Raw genomic sequence first — 19,494 nt, forward strand, 5'->3', positions numbered from 1 at the left:
ATATTACACTACTCTTCTTCAAAACTATACAATTAAGCATGGCCTCACTGCCCATTAACCCAACCTTCAATCCTCACACCCCTGGCCCTGGCACCTCTAAACCCAATTCATTTCAGAAATTCCCACAGACCCATATCATATCATACCAAGAAGATGGCACAAATGAAAAATTTCTCAATAAATCTCACTACTTCAAGCTCCTTGGGTCTCTATGCAAAGAGGGTAAACTTCAAGAAGCTGTGGACTTTCTTAAGGAAATGGAGTATGGGAATTTATATGTTGGACCTGAGTTCTATGGTGAACTCCTCCAAGGCTGTGTCTATGAGAGAAACCAAAAATTGGGTAAGCAAATTCATGCCAAGATTCTAAAAAGGGGTGATTTTTTTGCCAGGAATGAGTACATTGAGACAAAGCTTGTTATTTTTTATGCAAAATGTGATGTTTTTGATGTTTCCAATCATTTGTTTTGCAGACTGAGAAAACAGAATGTGTTTTCTTGGGCTGCAATTATTGGACTACATTGTAGGATGAATTTGTCTAAAGAAGCTTTGTTGAAATACATTGAAATGCTTGAAAGTGGGATTCTTGGTGACAATTTTGTTCTCCCAAATGTATTGAAAGCTTGTGGTGCTTTGAATTTTGTTGAATTTGGGAAATGTGTACATGGGCATGTCTTGAAATTAAGTTATGAAGATTGTGTATTTGTGGCTAGTAGTCTTATTGACATGTATGGGAAATGTGGGGTTTTGGATGATGCACGGAAGGTGTTTGATTGTATGTGTGAAAGAAACGTAGTTGCATGGAACTCGCTAATCGTAAGTTATATGCAAAATGGATTCAATGAGGAAGCTATTGGAGTCTTCTATGATATGAGAACTGAAGAAATTGAACCAACTCATGTAACTCTGTCGAGTTTTCTTTCGGCTTCAGCCAATTTATGTGCTCTACAAGAAGGTAAGCAAGGCCATGCTATATCTATCGTGAGTGGATTAGATTTGAATAACATATTGGGGAGCTCACTTATAAACTTTTATGCTAAAGTTGGTTTGGTTAATGATGCTGAGCTAATATTTGATAGGCTGTTTGAGAAAGATGTAGTAACATGGAACTTGCTAATGTCTTGTTATGTACAATCTGGTAAAATTGACAAGGCTCTCAACTTGTCCCGTTGGATGAGATTAAAAGGTTTTAGGTTTGACTCCGTGACACTATCAACAATATTATCAGCCTCAGCAGAATTAAGGGATTTGAAACTTGGCAGAGAAGGGCATTGTTTTTGTATCAGAAACAATTTTGAGGATGACATAGTTGTAGCAAGTGGTATTATAAATATGTACTCCAAATGTGAGAAAATCCCAGATGCAAGACGGGTTTTTGACTACACAATGGAGAAAGATCTAGTCTTGTGGAATACATTATTGGCTGCTTATGCAGAAGTGGGTTTGAGTGGTGAGTCATTAAGATTATTTTACCAGATGCAGCTTTATGGTTTACAACAAAATACCATATCTTGGAATTCTGTAATTCTTGGATTCTTAAGAAATGGACAGATAAATGAGGCCAGAGACATGTTTACACAAATGAAAACTGTTGGTTTAGACCCTAACACGGTTACTTATACTACTCTTATCAGTGGTCTATCACAAAATGGTCACAACAGTGAGGCACTTACATATTTTAAGCAACTGCTTCAAGCAGGGTATCGACCAAATAGTGCAAGTATTGTTGCCGCCCTCTCAGCCTCCACAAATATGGCGTCACTGCACGACGGAAGAGCCATTCATGGATACATTTTAAGGCAAAAGATTCCATTATCTCTTCCAGTAGCAACTTCATTAGTTGATATGTATACTAAATGTGGAAGTCTAAATTGTGCAAAATGCATTTTTGATTTGATTCCAGAAAAGGAGTTGGCCTTGTATAATGCTATGATATCTGGTTATGCTTTACATGGCCGTGCTATTGAAGCACTTGCATTGTTCAAACGTCTGTGCAAGGAAGGCGTGGAACCAGACAGCATAACCTTCACCAGTGTGCTATCCTCTTGTTGTCATACTGGACTGGTAAAAGAAGGCTTAGACGTTTTTTATGACATGCTCTCTGTGTATCATATGAAGCCAAGAGTGGAACATTATGGTTGTATGATCACTCTTCTCTCTAGGTGTGGTGATCTCGATGAAGCTATGCAGCTCATTCAGAGTATGCCTTTCAAACCTGATGCAAATGTTTTTGAATCACTGCTTGTGGCTTGTAGAGAACTCAGAGAGACAGAACTCGAGGAGCGTATAGCTAATTGTTTAATTAAGATGGAACCGGATAATTCAGGACACTATGTGTCACTTTCAAATGCATATGCAACAACTGGAAGATGGGATGAAGTCTCAAAACTGAGGGATTTGATGAAGAAAAAGGGTCTTAGGAAGAGACCTGGATGCAGTTGGATTCAGGTTGGAACAGAATTTCATATGTTTGTTTCAGGAGACAAGTGGCATTCACACACAGAGGAAATAAGTACAATGTTGGCTTTGCTGGATAGGGAAATGCAGCTTACTAGATTCTTTTTCAACAACTGAGAATATCAAGTTATGATTCCTTGGGTACATTTGTCATCTTTGCAAACTGTACTCATGTTAATCTGATACTATCAAGATCACAATTTTGAGAGGTTAAAAATGACTTGAAGACCCGAAAAGCCCCAACACAAGAGAATGCCAATCATGTCATCACTTGTGAAAAGATATATCTGTATTCTTCTTCAGGAGACAACATTGAAGTTTTGATGCTGGACCAGTTCATATAAATTTCCTGATGGATCAGAGGCTTAGATGAGACAACATTATGCTTTGTGGGCAAAATGATTTCGTGTGTTAACAACAACTTGGGTATGGCCAAGTGAAGTCTATCCTCTTGGGGCAAGCAGTGGGTATTTCCAACAACCCAATGTAGTACTTGCATCATTTTATTCACAACAAAGACTGATGTATGGATTGGATAGATGACAGAGATGGTTCCTACATGAGTTGTCTAATGGAAGTACTTCTGTTCTTCTAGGTTGTGGTACTAAAGACCAAATTGAAAATTTTAAAACTATTGGAGCTGCTGTAAATAAACACATTTGGCATCCTTTTCTAGTAATTTCTCTAAATTGATTACAATTCATCACATTTTCTTATGACTAGCAATTCACCTTGAAAATTTAGTGCTCAATGTGCTAATCCACGAATGCCTTCTGTGTACAGATCATTCTTTTCCATTTTCATTTTTCAAACTGATGCAGACTTCCTTGGAAGGAGGGCATTAGCATCTATCCGTTTGCAAGAAAATGGAGAAACACACTGAGAAAAACTTTTCTAGGATGCAAGAAGAAGTGAGTGTTATCATAGATCAAGTTGGTGAATGCTCCTTTATGTATCGATCCATAAGGTAATTGATCATTCCATGTGTTAAATTTGCAAGTTTTTCTATTTTGTCATTTCGAGGGAAATTAAATGCAACAGTGGCATTTCAGTCTTCATTCTCACTGGTCTGGAACAAGTTGTTTATCCATCTAGGAAGTAAAAGGGTTATACAAACCTGGTTGTTGAATGTGCGAACAAATCCTATAATGGTAGTTGAAAAGATGGGGAAGCTACATATAAGGTGTAGAGATACTCTTACTAGTGTGAAACTTTTCAGAGAAAACCGTGTGGGATTGGCCTGAAGCAGACAATATCACACCATGTTAAGAATATCTTTCAGCTATTTTAGTCCAATAACTAATATCAGAACCAATGATTTGATGATATGATTACGGAGATGGTGGAGTGATGCCATGGGGCTCGATTTGTTAACTTTATCATGCCAAAGGTAGCTTTGAGACACACACGCACAAGTAGAAGCTAGTTCTGGGCTTCGGTGACCATAAATGGTCAGTCATGTGGGTAGCAGATTGTTTATCTTAAAAATTGACCCATCAATCATTGGTAATGGGCCATGTGAACTTAGTTCTAGGAGAACTGTGGATTGTTGTAGTGAGCCACATGGAACTTCGTTCAATGGGAGATTGCTGAGTGTGCTAACAAAATCCTACTGGTAGTTGAAAAGATCGGGAAGGTACATGTAAGGTATAGGTATACTCTTAATAGTATGAGGCATTTTGGAGAAGACCATGATAAAACAGAAAAGAGGATAAATGATCTGTAAATACAACCAGTTAAATTACATTTATGGAGTAATGGTCATAACTCTTAAATTTTATTTCTGATCATTTGTTGTTACAAAGTGCCAACAGCTCTTCCACCACACCATCTATCTCTTCATCCCCTTTTGCATTCATATATTCACTCAGTTCCTTAGCTTTCTTCCTCATCGCTTCCCCACCTTTCTCCACTACCACCTTCCTTATCGCCTTTGCAATCTCTTCACTTTGTAGTTTCCCTTTCTCGTCCCTCACTACCTCCATTCCCATCCCAATATATTCTACAAGCTTAGCGTTCATTGGTTGGTCACCCTGCATAGGCATGGCAATTATGGGCACACCACATTTCATACTTTCCATGAAAGAACTCCATCCACAGTGGCTCACGAACCCTCCAATGCTTGTGTGTTGAAGAATTGTTGCTTGAGGAGCCAATCCTTCAATAATTATTCCTCTTTCTCCTACCCGTTCTAGAAACCCTTCCGGTAATGCATCTCGAATGTTAATTCTTTCACCTTGTGGAAACCTGATGACCCAAACGAAGTTCACTTTGCTAAGCTCTAGTCCTTGAGCTACTTCATGAATTTCTTCCTTTGATAGAAAATACTCACTCCCAAATGAAACAAACACAGTTGAACTTCTATGTTTCTTGTCAAGCCATTGCATGATCTCCTCACTGTCATCTTTGTTGGTGGATTCTTGAACTAGTGTACCAACTGGGACTATTTTCTTGGAGACTAAACTTGCAAGATAATCCATATATTTCCCTTCAAAATCTCTGCAAGTTTTCATCAGAACAATGTCCTGTGATCGCCTAAGACCCTCATCGAATGGGAACTTCCAACCAGGGACAGTATTCTTCAATGAAAGTATTTCTTGTTCACGCAGGTACAATTCAGGAAATGGGAACATTTCTCCTGGCCTATCATACATGTGGATGCCCAAAGCAATCACGGCTGCGCTAAAAGTGAGGAACTGCACTGCAGGAATGTTAACAGAGGAGGCGCAGTCAGCAGCCCATGGCAGATTGAAGTCATAAATAACCAAGTCTGGATGTAGAGTTTGTAATATCCTAGAAAAGTTTGGAGTGCTCATTTCAAAAGTATTTTTGAGAGTTGTCATGAGATGGGGTGGAAGGCCATTGGTAGTGTGGTAATGAGGAGGAAGATTTGACAATGATGGAAGATGAAAATCAACTAAATCTATTGACTGAGAATACTCCTCTGTAACTCTTTTCTTGATTGAGCTTAGACATACAGGAGTGGAACAAATGTAAATGTGGAAGTTTCTATTTGCAAGCTTCTTGGCTAGCTCTAGGTATGGATTTATGTGACCATGGGCTAGCCATGGTAACATAAGTACACTAATGGTGTTTTTCTTGGCCTCCATTAACAATTCTGTGTGTAATGGATGTAGCATATATATGTATATATGATGATGATAAACTATTGTTAGTATTTGTTGATCTTTGGTGTGGGTTGCTAAATGACATGGTGCATATATAGTAGTAGTATATATAGGGTAAAAAATGCCCTTAAACTATTATGCACAACAATTGATTACGTAGGGAATATGCAGAACTCACCTTTCAACCATTAGCTGGTAAAAAAGAATCAAGCATGCACAGAAGGGGCGTATTAAAGACATACTTATGCTACTAATTAAACTTTGCGTATTAGACCTACATACATGCAAATATAGCATCACTATTTATATTCATTTGAATGGTAGATGACATTACTTAACTATCCAACATACTATAATGGAACAAACACTAATTTATGGTTATTTATGGGGTTGAGCAATCTAACTAAATAATCAGAGATAAATTTATGATTTCTAGAATACGGATATACCACTTAATAAAAGGAGAAAACTATATAAAGTGGGAATTGATCTGTAAAGTAGATTATTAAAATGCCTATTTTATATGATATATATTATGTTAAGTAAATTGAAGGAGAAAAATAAAAATAAAAATAAATACAATTTTTTTTTTGAAAAAATGTAACTAATTTATTTTTTAAAAGGATAAAAATGTATGTCTAACTATTTTCTATGAATTTAGAATTTAGTATAATATAATAATAATATTATATAATTACTATTTAATATTTATTTGATTAGCTATTTTATAATATTTTTATTTAGTGTAGGGGTAAAATGGTATTTCAACTTTTAAGTTTTTTTGTTCCCACACACACATATATGAATGATAACTCAACATTCAACTAAGTGCACCCATTCAACCTCAGAATATGAGTGCAAATAGATAATATTAATATACCAATTAAAAAAATATGCACATAAAATATTTAACTCTGCGAAGAGATCGTAAGTTCACGTGCATCAAAATTAGCCCAACAAATCCGCCCCGTAAATAACCATATTGTTTTCTTTTAGGTAATACTGAATTAAGTTACCAAGCTTGTTAGTTCACCTCTTTCTCTTACCGTCTCTATTACTCCTTTCCATTTCAAAGTACTTGTTAAGTTTCATTTTTAGAGAGTTAATTATGTGAACTTTGATCATTATTTTAAGAAATGTTACAATATTAAGATGAGAAGAATCACAACTTATAATAGTATTTTTATATGATTTTTGAATATCTAAATTATAATTTAAAAATATTGCATTACTCTATAATTTAGCTTCAAGATAGTCAAAAATATGACAGCTAATACGAAAAATACTTTTTGAGAACTTCTCTCTTTTTTTTTTTTTTTTTTTTCAAATAAGAAGTTTTAATAGATTTGTGTTTTCTTGTAATAGCGGGACAAACACTAATTTGATGTTTTTTGTTTTAGACTTCTTTTAAGTAATTAAGCTAAATATTAGTTTTTTTTTTTGTTCCAATTTATATATGATCATATTTATTTTTTAATTAGTTAAAAAACTAATGAAATATATTTTTTAAATAATCAAATTTTAATTTTTTTATTTTATTCTTAATAATATAATTTATAATCATATAAACATTTATGATTTATTTATAACATAAATTATTAAAATCTTTCTCTTATTCATAATTTCAAATCCAATCAAAATATCATCACAGAAAAGTAATATTATTTTAGTTAATATACAATCACATCATATCAAAGATGGATTTGCTAATCAGGTTATCCATGGACTAATAAGCAAACATTAAGCTAGCATTTGGTCATAAATTTTTGAATACTTCCGTGAAATTGGATTTGAATGAAATTTTAATATGTATTTGGTCATAATTTTCAAAAACACATTTCACTTTTTTTAAAAATTAAATAACCACACACAACATGAAACATGATTTATACCTATAAGTTCTAAAAACTATATAAAAAAATACCCATAAATTTAGCACAAAATTATCATTTTAATAATGAGCTAGATTATACATTATTTGAAAATCATAACACAAAAAAATACAAATAACACAATTAACAGCTACTACAATTCATCAAATTGCACATAATTATAAAGATACATCGGTGCAAAAAAATAATTAACATCAAGGGTAGTAACTAGTTATTGTTTAATATAATCTTCTCATATTCTACGAACAATCTCTTCATGACAAGCACACATTTCTAGATTAGGAGGGCAATACTATCTAGTGTTATGATGGAATGAATAAAAATCTTTTGCTTTTAATTAAAAATGTTGGGTTCAAGTCTAAATTATTTTCTTAATAACAAATATTTCTTCTTTTAAATAACCTTACGCAGTGCAAATTAGACTCAATATAATTGACATCCCAATACAAATATTTGTTTCAAAATTTTATACCATTTTTTTTTCTAAATATAATAATAACTAGGTAATTTGTCCGCGTAATTGCATTGAACTTGCAAATAATCCTTTACTAATATCCATACATTAAAAATAATAGAGAAATAGGTTCTTAAAAAAATATTAGCAATATTCCAACATGAATTTGATTATTTGTCATTATCACATAACTCAAGAACCTCTAATGAATGAATTATTGAGGAAATAATAAATCATTGGTTCTTTAATCAACATTAAAAGGAAAATAAAGAAGAAAATAAGAATATATATAAAATGGCATTTCGTAAGAAAAAGAATACCATTTAAGTTATATAGATTATTCAATTGTGATTTATGTCTCAGGGAAAAATTCAAAAATTTGTTAACAGATTCAAAAAGAAATTACTCTTGAACATGAAAGCAATTATAACTTTTGAACTTGCATAATGAATTTCTTCAATTAATAAGTGAGAAACTTCATATCTATGTAAAAATAGATAATATGTAAGCTTATATATAGTACTTTTAAGTTATAGAATTTTATATAGAATATCAAAACAAGAATTTTTTGAAATGAGTACAATAATTATTTTCTACACAATGAATATACCTACTATATGTGTATATGTTCAATATAACTGGAGACAATAACTTTGTAGAAACATAAACAATAGAGTTTAAAATCTGTACTCAAAAACAACAATTAATATCATAAGCATAAATTAATGACTGTAAAAAATACCAGGATATGTAAAATTAATTGAATGAAAAAGAAAGGAAAAAACCAAGTTCACAGAATGCACAATGTCCCCTTTCCCCTCTAATACATGAGGTTTAAAGAATTAGATCCTCTCAGGATAGAACGATTTTATTCACCAACGTATTGATACAAAAATAATGGTGTCAATAAGCCACTCAACAAGAGCAAAGTACACGAATATTTAATTGTGCAGAAGAAAAAGAAGAAGAAGTTCAGAATTTTTGTTGCTTTAAAATGAGAGGAAATTCCTCTATTTATGTACAACAAAGGATAGTGTGAACACATGCTTATTGTGCCCAGTGACGGATCCAGAAATTTTATTTCATGGGTGCTCAATTATTTTTAGTTTGAGAATTGCTATATAAAGTGGGTGCTTAGTTAATACATTTGAATAAATTATTAGATATTACAAACAAATATTAGTGTTTATTGCAAAAAGCAATGGGTGCTTAAGCACCCATAATTCACAACATACATCCGTCACTGATTGTGCCTTATCGGAAAGGTCATAACTCTTTGGAAAAGTCACAACCCTTCGGAAAGGTCACAACCTTACATAAACGTCACAACCTTTCATAAAAGTCGCAACTCTTCATAAAATTCACAACTTTTCATAAAAGTCACAACTTTTCATAAAACTCATAACTTTTCATGAAAGAGAAATGCTAGTTTTGGAAATAAATAAATTAAAAGGGAATCAAGAAAATCTCCATAGAAATAGTTGGTCAGAAGTAATGAAATTTGCTAAATTCCCAAAAGTTATAAAGAACAACATCAGACGTTAAGGAAGAGACCAAAAAGCCTCGAACAACAACACTCCCAAGTAAAGTGGACATCACGCGCATACAAGAACATAATTAACTAAACTCAAATGGAAGACCTTCAACTCCTTTCTTATGAACCTCCATCAATCTATTTTTATTATAGTATGATGTATCATACATAAGTTAAAAATGACCCTAAAATTGTTAGTATCATAAATGTTTTTCCTCATTGTCTCAAAGTAGTCATTACTATTGCTTAGGTTTCATATCACCGGCCCCAACTTATTTGGTCTGAATGGAACTGTTCACAACTGGATATTCAAAACCAAAATTTTGACACATAACATATTAAAATCGCACAATATAATTTTGTGGGCACTTGAACTCACAAATATCCACAAATAATAATAAAGACAACCTTACTTTCCTAGCAATCAAGAATAAAAAGGCATATTGCTTAACATATTTTTAAAAAAGATAGTATATCGAGTTGTATCCAAGTTTACAGTTCACAAATTTAATTGAAATAATCCAAAAGAAAGAGTTCTTACTTCATTATAAAAAAACAAAAAAAGTTTATCAAAATAAAGAGTCATCACTACAGTAAAAATGATCTTTAATGGCAATTAACAACTTAATTGTCGCTAAATATGTATTTTCAAATGCAATTGGTACTCTCTATAAATGTCCCTAAAATTTATAGCAACATTGAATCTAATGACAATTAATTAATGTCGGTAAAGCCTCTAGCACTTTTCGTTGTTCATATTTATTGCCGATAAAAATTATTTTTGTTATAGTGTACTATGGACATTTGTTTGTTCCAAGAAAACTTGATCTCTTATTATGCCCAAAAAGAAGAGACGAAGAAATATGACAAATTTCTTAACTTGCGACAAAAGAAGTGAACTAATTGTGCCTATACTAATATTCTAGGAAGAGTGCGATGACATAAAAATTGTTTGTACCTAAGAACAAATAATTAAAATAATATATTAACTGTGGCAAGCAAGAGAGCAATCTGTTTTGTAACTTCATCATTGGTTCCGTATTAGTTATCACATATTTATTGTTGTGTGCTATCAAATATAGCATAACCCACAAGAAATTTTCCCAAAAACTATATGAAAAAACTTACAGAAAGGGATAAAAGAGAAGATAAATTTTCAATCATCCTCATTGAAATTTTTAACAAAGTTTAGAAAAAGTCACCAAAATAACAAATAGAAATTGCAATAGATACATGAATCACTATAGATTAAGCTTCATGAAATATGAGGAAGAAAACTTTGAGGAATGAAACACATTTCATTAGAAGTTTAATTAATGTACTTGAATTCGACTCCCTTATAGCAAAAAAAAAACTACAAATAATAGTGGCAGAAATAAAAGTTTTGTTTACTCAAGAACCAAATGTAATTAATTCAACCATTTCAAAAACGTTATGAGTTGTTGAATGAGAGGTGCAAGAGTAGTAATGTCGCATTGCAATCAAAATCAATATTCTTTGTTTACACGAAGAAACCTGTAGAAAGGGACAAAAGAGAAGATCAATTTTCAATCATCTTTGCTGAAATTTTTAACAGAGTTGAAAAAAAGTCACCAAAATAACAAAAAAAATTTGTCATAATTATATGAATCACTAAGCTCCATGAAATAGGAGGAATAAAACTTTGAGGAATGAAACAAACTTCATAAGAAGCTTAATTAATGTATTTGAATTTGACTACCATACAACGGAAAAACACCTACAAATAATTGTGGTAGGAAATCCCTCTATTTATAGACAACAAAGGGTAGTGTGAACAAATGTTTATTGTACCTTATAGGAAAGGTCACAACTCTTTGAAAAAGTTACAACCTTTCGGAAAGGTCACAACCTTTCATAAAAGTCACAATTTTTTTATAAAAGTCGCAACTCTTCATAAAAGTCACAACTGTTCATAAAAGTTACAACTTTTGATATAAAAGTCACAACTCATGAAAAGATAAGGCTATTTTTGGAAATAAATAAATTAAAAGGAAATTCTGGTTTGTGGTGACACCACGTAGGCGGGCCTAGAGTTCTCTTTTATATGTGATATGATAATTTTTTTTTAACAAGTTAGTTCTGCAACTCTCCAAATCAAATGAAATGATAAGTGAATTTAAGTCTGTTGCAACCGAAATATATGATATATGAATACGATTTTTATTTTTATTTTTTTGGGTTAGATTTTATGTCTCCATCTCATCCCCATTGTGTCTCGTGAATATCCGATACGGTCCATAAATTCTGGAGGTATTTAGATGATCTATTCGGCTGGAGTGTTCAATTGCACAGTAGAGACGAATTGAGATGTCTAGATGTGCAAACTCAAAGTTGGAGTGTTTATTTGTCAGTTGAAGCCAAGTTTGAATGTCTATTTATATATTATGCCTAATAATTTTGCTATAAAAATGCTCAACTAGAATAAGAAAAAAAACTCTATTCTTTTCATTATATACGACAACATTTCATTGTGCATGATGTTTAAGAAAGAAAGACTTTTGACACATACAGAAAGTACCAATATACTCAAGTATAGAAATGTGTCGATCTGTTTAGAACAAACATAAAAAGAAAGAGCATCACATAAAAATGGATAGATCATAGTGGATCGACATACAACAAACCACTTTGAAGTTTGTTTAGATGTTCAATCAAATTAGTTTAAGGAAAATAATAACCTTTATGCTGATCATATAACAAACCTACTTCAGCTGTCAAGATTGTATTGGTGTTCCGATAGGCAAGAGGTGTGAAGCCAGATCGTACTAAAGATAATGATAGATTTGTACATCACCAGTTTCCGACTCATGTTTTGATCTTTCATGCATGAATTTCTGTTTCCAACTCTTCTAGAGCTGTCCATAACTTCGAATCGTTGAAATCCTTGATAACAAATGTTGCCCCGGCCTCTGATAGTAATTTTTCGGGGTTCCTCAGACCTAAACCTACAACCGGCATTCCAGCAGCAACTCCAGCTTTTATTCCAGAAATAGAATCCTGTTCAAGTGGAAAAAGAAACAACAAAAAAGTTAAAACATATTGTAGTTTTCCAACAGTTTTCGTTTATGCACGTTTATCATAAGACTTTTATGTGTACTCCAAACCTCAAAAACAAACGCGTGCTTAGGAGATACTCCTAGTTCTTGAAGAGCCTTCAAGTAAGGGTCTGGAAAAGGTTTTGCTCGTTCACATTCACTTCCGATGATAAGTAGTTCAAAGAAATCTGAAAGGCCTAGCATTGAGATTATCAGCTCAGCGTTTGGTCTTGGAGCATTAGTGACAGCTGCTCGTTTCAGACCGTGGTCCTCAATCCATTTGTATACCTCCTCAAGCCCATTCAATGGTTTTAGCTGTTCCGATGCAATTCTGTGGATTTTCACAGGAATGTTGTTATGATTGGCATCAAAACATTATAGCAAGCAAATCTACCTTATTTAATGTAAAAGAAAATAGAACTCGTAGATATCGGCCTAGCACACCAAGTTATGCAATTGAGACAGATTCTGATCTGAATCATGCTATTTATCGGTCATATACTGGGAAACTGATGCTAATTGTTATGACATATATATACTTCAGTTTGGAGGGAAGCCTTGGAGCAATTGTAAAGTTGTCTCCATGTGATCTATCGGTCACAGGTTCGAGCCATGGAAGCAGCCACTAATGCTTGCATTATGTTAGACTGTCTACATTGCACCCTTCGGGTGCACCCTTCCGCGGACCCTGCTAACGTGAGATGCTTTATGGACTGGGCTACCCTTTATATATATACTTCAGTTTGATTGAACTAGTTGATGATGATGCAGTAGCTTACCTTCTAAACATGTCTTCCTTATCATCCATAAATTTGATAGCTCTTTTGAAATCCCAATCCGGGAAGAGTACATGACAGAGTTCATCATTGTGCATACCGCTAATATTCTTTATGAAGAATTCCTCACTTATAGGTGCTCCACCATTAAAACCTATCTGTTTGAAATGAAAATTACTATCTACTCGATTTCATTGTACAGAGTTGGAACTGATTGTAGCAGAAGGAGAAGGCAATACTACCTCTTGAAGCATTTCTCGAAAGGCATAGTAGTGTATAGGATCCGAATCACATAACGTTCCATCAATATCAAATAATATCGCTTTCAATGGAGCTTCAACTGGCAATAAACATTTACTGCTTCAAGGAAAATGGACAATTAGTAAGTGAAGCAATGCCATACAGAAAATCCACTTTTCTCTCTCTATATATATATATGCTAGACGAAGAAGTTCTAATTCTTCATATAGATGCTAGATAATGTACTACAAACTCAATCTGGTAAGACACAACATATTGCAATAAATATAACTAGACACAAGTTGCAGAAATTGTCAAAAAATATGCAGTATGATACTGCAAATTGGTTCTGAAAGGTCTTTCCTTCGCCTATCGGCTTGGCTTCTTCCCGAAACAAGGAGGCATATGGCAGACATATTCGTGTAGGAAGGCCAATGGCTACATAGAGTAAAAGACTATGACTATAAGACAAGCCGGAAGCGGCTCGCTTCTATTCTCGTTAGGATTGGATAAAGATGGAAACTCTATAGATCGTAGTAGTTGGCCAACCTCTCAAACTAACATACAATACAATTTTACTTCACGGCACACCCAAAATAAAGGAAAGAGCTTCGCTTGTTTGGTGTTCCTCCTCTGACGAATGCATTTTTTCTCTTCTCTGAAGTCTACAACAAACCCTTCTTGGTTCAAAATATACGAAATCTCTCGAATAGTGTAGCCTTTTTAGATAAAGTGGTAACACAATTCAATGTAATATCAGAACATTTAGAGCTCCTAGGTTTAAGTTTCATCAGTACCCCATATTGTCGGGCAGCAAAGCCTACACTTGTTCACTAATTATGACAGTTCACCAAGGCCTCTTTCCTACTCCCTTTTCTACTCACTCGTATGGGTCGTGACCCCCACAAAAGGGGAGGGAGTCAACTGAACATCTCAGACATTGGCAAGAATTTAACCCACATCCTGCCCCCAAATCTTAGTCACCCCAAATGATTCGTATTGGGTGAATTGTGACCTCACACATAGAAGTGCCAGCTACACTTTGGTTCAAACCCTCTATTTGTCTTTAAAATTCATTAAACATGTACAAATTACCAATTTAGAACCTACTAACTTAAAAAGTCTAGAATTCAGAACTCATAAACTACAAATCATGGCTCCGCCTCTGACCTCACTACCCATTCTAATTTACATTTCTAACAAATTAAGCTTTTAGACATAGTAATCATACAATTCAATACTAACAAGAAAAATAAAAAAGGAGTTACCTTTCGTGTTGGTTAGAAATTGATGAAGACAAGGACATCTGAGGAACTACTGTAGCAATCTTGGAAAGATTGTTTGTTGAGTAAAATTGTTTGTTCTGTACATAAGAAGGAACACTGCAAAGAGAAACCAGAGCGCTCATATAGTTTTTTCTTTTTCTTTTTCAGATACGATGAAATTGAAATTCCAAATGGGATAAAAAATATGAACTTTCCACTTTCTACCAAAATATTTTCTTGATTTTGGATGTGCTGCTGAGGTGTGTGTGGTTCTGTTGTTTCCTCTTGGGATCCAACTCAATTTGGCTAACAATTGTTCGAATATTCTCTTTCAACCTATTTATCTTTAGTTCAATACTTCAATTAGAGGTTTATTGACTCGACTAATTTAGAATAGTATTCACATTCATTTAAAAGGAAAAGTACTTCTTATAGAAAATAGTCATAATACATGAACATACATTTTAAACACATTTTATTTCTAATAAATATAATATTTTTTCCTTTTACACAATTTTATTCTTAGTAAAAATATTACCTATAAAGAATTTTATTCTTATTTTTTTTCTTTTAAAAGTCGCTTGACTAATAAATAAGTAGGGAATTTTCTTTTTCCCCTTTTAATCTCATTTTATCAATTTTATGTCCGTGTTTGCTTTTGAGCAAAATGCAATCTGTCAGTTCATGTGTATGATTTATTTGATTTGTCACTTTGTTTCTAAGTAATTTTCAGTGATTTTTTTTGTGTGTGAAATCTGAACGATTAAATCGATAACGATCAATATTGATTAACCTATAACCGATATCTTAATGATTAGATAATGGTTTAACATATCTACAAAATCAATGGCTAATAAGTCAAAATGATAAATTTCAAAATCGAACGGACCGATATGCATCCTACCCAAGGATGGATGACTATCCTATTGAGGCATTCAGTGGTAAGGTTATAACCCTACAACCATCCAGACAAAAGTGTATAACAGCCACTCTTATTCTACAAGATTGTCACTGAAGTCCTAACAAACAGAATCAAGGGTGTATTGGCACTATTATCAGCTCCTCACGTCACTGAACTTGCACTCCCAAGTATTCTGTTTTGGTTCTACTCAACTTGAACACTTAAGACTCCCAAGATCAGAGCTCCAAACCTCCAACTTAGCGTTAACACTTTGACTAGGCCTTACCTCAATATATAACATGACTTTGACTGGTTAACCAACACAGTCAAACACCAAAAAAGAAAGACTGGGAATATATACAATGTAACTGGAAAGAGCCTTTGGCATCTGTAGGCAGTGCATGAAACGAGTCAAAGTGAGTTCCGATATCATGAAGGGAGGAGGCATGTTTGGCTAGACAATCCGCAACTTGATTTGCCTCTCTGAAACAATGAGAGATAGTTGCATTAACCGAGGTCCAGTTTATCCAGATTCTTATCAATAACATTCTTTAGTTTATAATTGCTAGTGAATATGTCTTGGATCATTTTCGGTGACAAATCTGTGAGTCCAACTCCAGCTCCAGATCTGTGAAGCCTAGCATGTTGCATAAGGCTTGAAGTCAGAACATTTGCCATATTGTTACTGTTGCATTTGACAGAAATAACAAAGGCACTGATGCAATATCCCATTCACCATCTCTAATGAAGTCATTGATGGCTTATGTAAGTCCACCACGAGTCAAGGGACCAGGTCCTTGACTAAAAACAGCTAAGAACAGAATGCAAACAATCAATGTAACATCAAGTAAAACATGGAAACCTTCTTGCGCAAGGAAGGAAAAATCACGACCTACCATGTAAGATTTCTTCAACAACTTCACTAAAAACACGAACAAGGCTTTAGATTACAACCTCTTGCAACCTAGGAATTAAACTCTTAATCCTTCACCCTTACAATGACTTTATTGTAAGCACTCTGTACAATAACTCCATTGTAAAGACAACAAAGGCTAACTCTAGCCGACAACACTACAACGGCTAATTAACTCTAGCCCACAACACAACAATGGCTAACTCTTGCCCAAAACTCAAATCTGTAAGATAAGAGAGAATATAAAATACCTACACAAGCTTCTCATGAGAGGTTTAAATAGATTTTTTTTAACCATCAACTCTAAATAATTTATATGTGCAAATTGACTTGAGAGAGGTAAAAATTGATGTTTTATACTAGAGCGGATACACTTGTATCAGGAAAAATATCCTTAAAAGACAAGTTTTGGTGAATTCTATATATACAAGTGTTTGTGAAGAATGTATTTTCGATAAGATTTCCGACATAGTTTAGGTAGAAAAATCACACACCTAATAGTTTAAATATAAAATTCATGAAAAAATCGAGATACTTTAAATGTGTTATTTTACCTAACTCTAAATAATTTATATGTGCAAATTGACTTGAGAAAAAGGTAAAAAGAGATATTCTTTATTGTAATTTTAGGAATGCTACATGATGAATATTGGATTAAAAAAGAAAAAAAGCAACCATAGTTGGAAATGAAGCCAAATAAATACAATTAATTTAAGAGGCAGAAAATGTCAGTAAATCTATGTGAAGCATCCTCTGGCAAACAAATGCAAACAAGCATAGCTCCATCAGAATCATCTTGTGGCAAAAAAACACAAACTTGTGGTGTTGGTGTGAGATCAATTGGGCCAGCATAAATGGGCTTTCCCCAACCAAAATCAGCAGATTCATACATTGAAAATCTAGTCCATTGGGTTATAGTAAGTTTACCACCAAATTCTAGCTTTGTAGGCCTATTAACTTGGATATAATCAATAGTTGACCTCAAATATGCCTCAGAGACCGAAAGCCTTGCATTACGTACCAAACATATGGTATCAGAGATAGGTCCATTAACGATTCCCGAGACATTACTAGTAGCACATGCCACAGATACTGCATTCCCATAGAAACCTGATTTGAGTGGTGGATTTGTAAGTCTAGATCTACAATTTACTGCAAATGTTAGCCTTAGCTCGTAATCGAGAGGGCTAACATTGATCAGTGCCTTGACCCATGACCTCCACACATGAGCTGCCATTGCATCAAAGGTGGTACATGAGATGTTAGGACCAACTAAGGTCTTCAAATGAGCTTGGAAGTGTCGAGTAACACGATAACATTTTTGAACAGGCTTGACTAAACAAAGTCTCCTCGTGAAACTAAATGCATCATCTATTCTTTTGAATTCTATGTGTGGGTATTGAATCAATGGCGGATCATTAGGGATAAGTGTCTCTCGATCCCAACATGGTTTGGGATTGACTGTCAATTTGTTCAACCTCGCGGTTGAAGCCCAAGCACTTAGGAATTGCATTGCTCCAACCCCATCACAAAGACAATGACAAACTCTCAAACCAAGACTAAATCCACCACAGCTAAAACGTGTTACTTGTGCTATTAGCAATGGCATATCAATAACTTTATATTGTTCTTCATTTGGGAATGTGTAAACCAAGTTTTTCCATGCAGGATTTGGGACTGTTAAATCACCAAGATTTAGTATCGTCATCTCTGAACAAGCCTCAACTAGAAGCACACCTTGTTTAGGCCCAAAAAATACTTCTAACTTCCCCTCCTTTGTTTCGCGCAACCTACCTGAGAAAGGATAGTATGGTACCAATACACTTGCAAGAGATTCTTTTAACACATTGATGATCGTCATCACATCCATTTTCCCATTGGATCGATAGAAATACATGGTTGGAGTAAAAACGCGTGATCCAATCATATCATCAAGATTTGAGAGGTAAAGGGTGTCACCATAGGATGGAGGGATAGGACTTGATGGTAAGATTGGAGAAATTGAATTGATGGTTAGAGGTATTTGAAGTTGAGGAAAATTAAGTTCTTGTACCATGGGAGTCATGATGAGATTGATTACCTTTTACTACTTTAATTCATCACATCTTTGGTTCGATTGGAGACACTAAAATATCCCAAAATTATTGCCAAGAAAACTTGCAAAGTTAAAAGACTATGAAGAGTTAAAGTAGGTAAGGAGCAAGTAGAAAGTAAAACTATTTAAACTTTAATTTGGATTCTCAATTTTAAGACACCATCTTTGGTTTCTTTTAACTGATATCATGATTCAATATAGCAACTTCACATTATTTATTGTTACCTCATTTCATCCACATAAGAGAACCAACTTTGTTTGGATGGTTGTTACCTATTGTATGGTATATTTTACTTATTATATGCAGAGGCGGAGTTAGCAGTTCAGGTATGGGTTCAGTCAAACTCAGTAACTTTTGTTCAAATAGTATATTTGTATTAAGACATATTAAATATGTATATATATTAAATTTAGAGCCCAGTTAATAGCATTTGAAATCGTCGTTATAAAATTCAAAACTCATAAGATTAAAATTATAGTTTAGCCTCTGATTATATGTTTGTTCTAGTTGTTATTTAAATTTTATCATCTTCTATCACTAAATTCATCATTATGTAGTCATAAAAAAATTCATTTTATGCCATGACTGATTTTCTGTGGTCCATCGTTACATTTTTTTTTAAAAAAGTTATTTTTGAAGTATTTAATAATCATTTAATACAAAGTAAGAAAAGTAAAACTTGGAAAATTCTTAAAGTTCGTTGGTTTCTATTATTTTTTTTTATAACGTATTCCCTCGACCTTGGACTGTCTCTCTCTGTCAATTTTTCCTCCTTTGATTTTT

The 19,494-nt window shown here is 33.6% G+C and overlaps 4 protein-coding genes across 5 annotated transcripts; 1 reads left to right on the forward strand and 3 right to left on the reverse strand.

Moving 5' to 3' along the window:
- LOC125814597 (pentatricopeptide repeat-containing protein At5g55740, chloroplastic) lies at positions 1-2,918 on the forward strand. Of its 2 annotated transcripts, XM_049494062.1 has the most exons (2): positions 152-342; positions 473-2,918. In XM_049494062.1, exon 2 carries the CDS (start codon positions 528-530, stop codon positions 2,571-2,573), a length of 2,046 nt encoding a protein of 681 aa, XP_049350019.1. In that variant the 5' UTR covers positions 152-342; positions 473-527; the 3' UTR covers positions 2,574-2,918. The 2 variants fall into 2 exon arrangements, with proteins under 2 accessions (XP_049350018.1, XP_049350019.1); XM_049494061.1 differs by having other exon boundaries at positions 1-2,918.
- Positions 2,919-4,066: 1,148 nt separating this feature from the next.
- LOC125814638 (UDP-glucosyltransferase 29-like) lies at positions 4,067-5,630 on the reverse strand. The gene has a single exon (XM_049494108.1). The coding sequence runs from the start codon at positions 5,594-5,596 to the stop codon at positions 4,244-4,246; it is 1,353 nt and encodes a 450-aa protein (XP_049350065.1). The 5' UTR covers positions 5,597-5,630; the 3' UTR covers positions 4,067-4,243.
- Positions 5,631-12,095: 6,465 nt separating this feature from the next.
- LOC125814532 (haloacid dehalogenase-like hydrolase domain-containing protein Sgpp) lies at positions 12,096-15,107 on the reverse strand. The gene is made up of 5 exons (XM_049493986.1): positions 14,805-15,107; positions 13,539-13,653; positions 13,300-13,454; positions 12,590-12,851; positions 12,096-12,482 (listed from the first exon to the last, which is right to left on the reverse strand). The coding sequence occupies exons 1-5, from the start codon at positions 14,942-14,944 to the stop codon at positions 12,306-12,308; spliced, it is 849 nt and encodes a 282-aa protein (XP_049349943.1). The 5' UTR covers positions 14,945-15,107; the 3' UTR covers positions 12,096-12,305.
- Positions 15,108-17,313: 2,206 nt separating this feature from the next.
- On the reverse strand, positions 17,314-18,683 carry LOC125814591 (fatty alcohol:caffeoyl-CoA acyltransferase). The gene has a single exon (XM_049494055.1). It carries the CDS (start codon positions 18,678-18,680, stop codon positions 17,322-17,324), a length of 1,359 nt encoding a protein of 452 aa, XP_049350012.1. The 5' UTR covers positions 18,681-18,683; the 3' UTR covers positions 17,314-17,321.
- Positions 18,684-19,494: the final 811 nt, after the last annotated feature.

This window comes from Solanum verrucosum, unplaced genomic scaffold (genome assembly GCF_900185275.1).
Source record: "Solanum verrucosum unplaced genomic scaffold, falcon-dt-bn FXZP01000268.1, whole genome shotgun sequence".
Classification (NCBI taxonomy): Eukaryota; Viridiplantae; Streptophyta; class Magnoliopsida; order Solanales; family Solanaceae; genus Solanum; species Solanum verrucosum.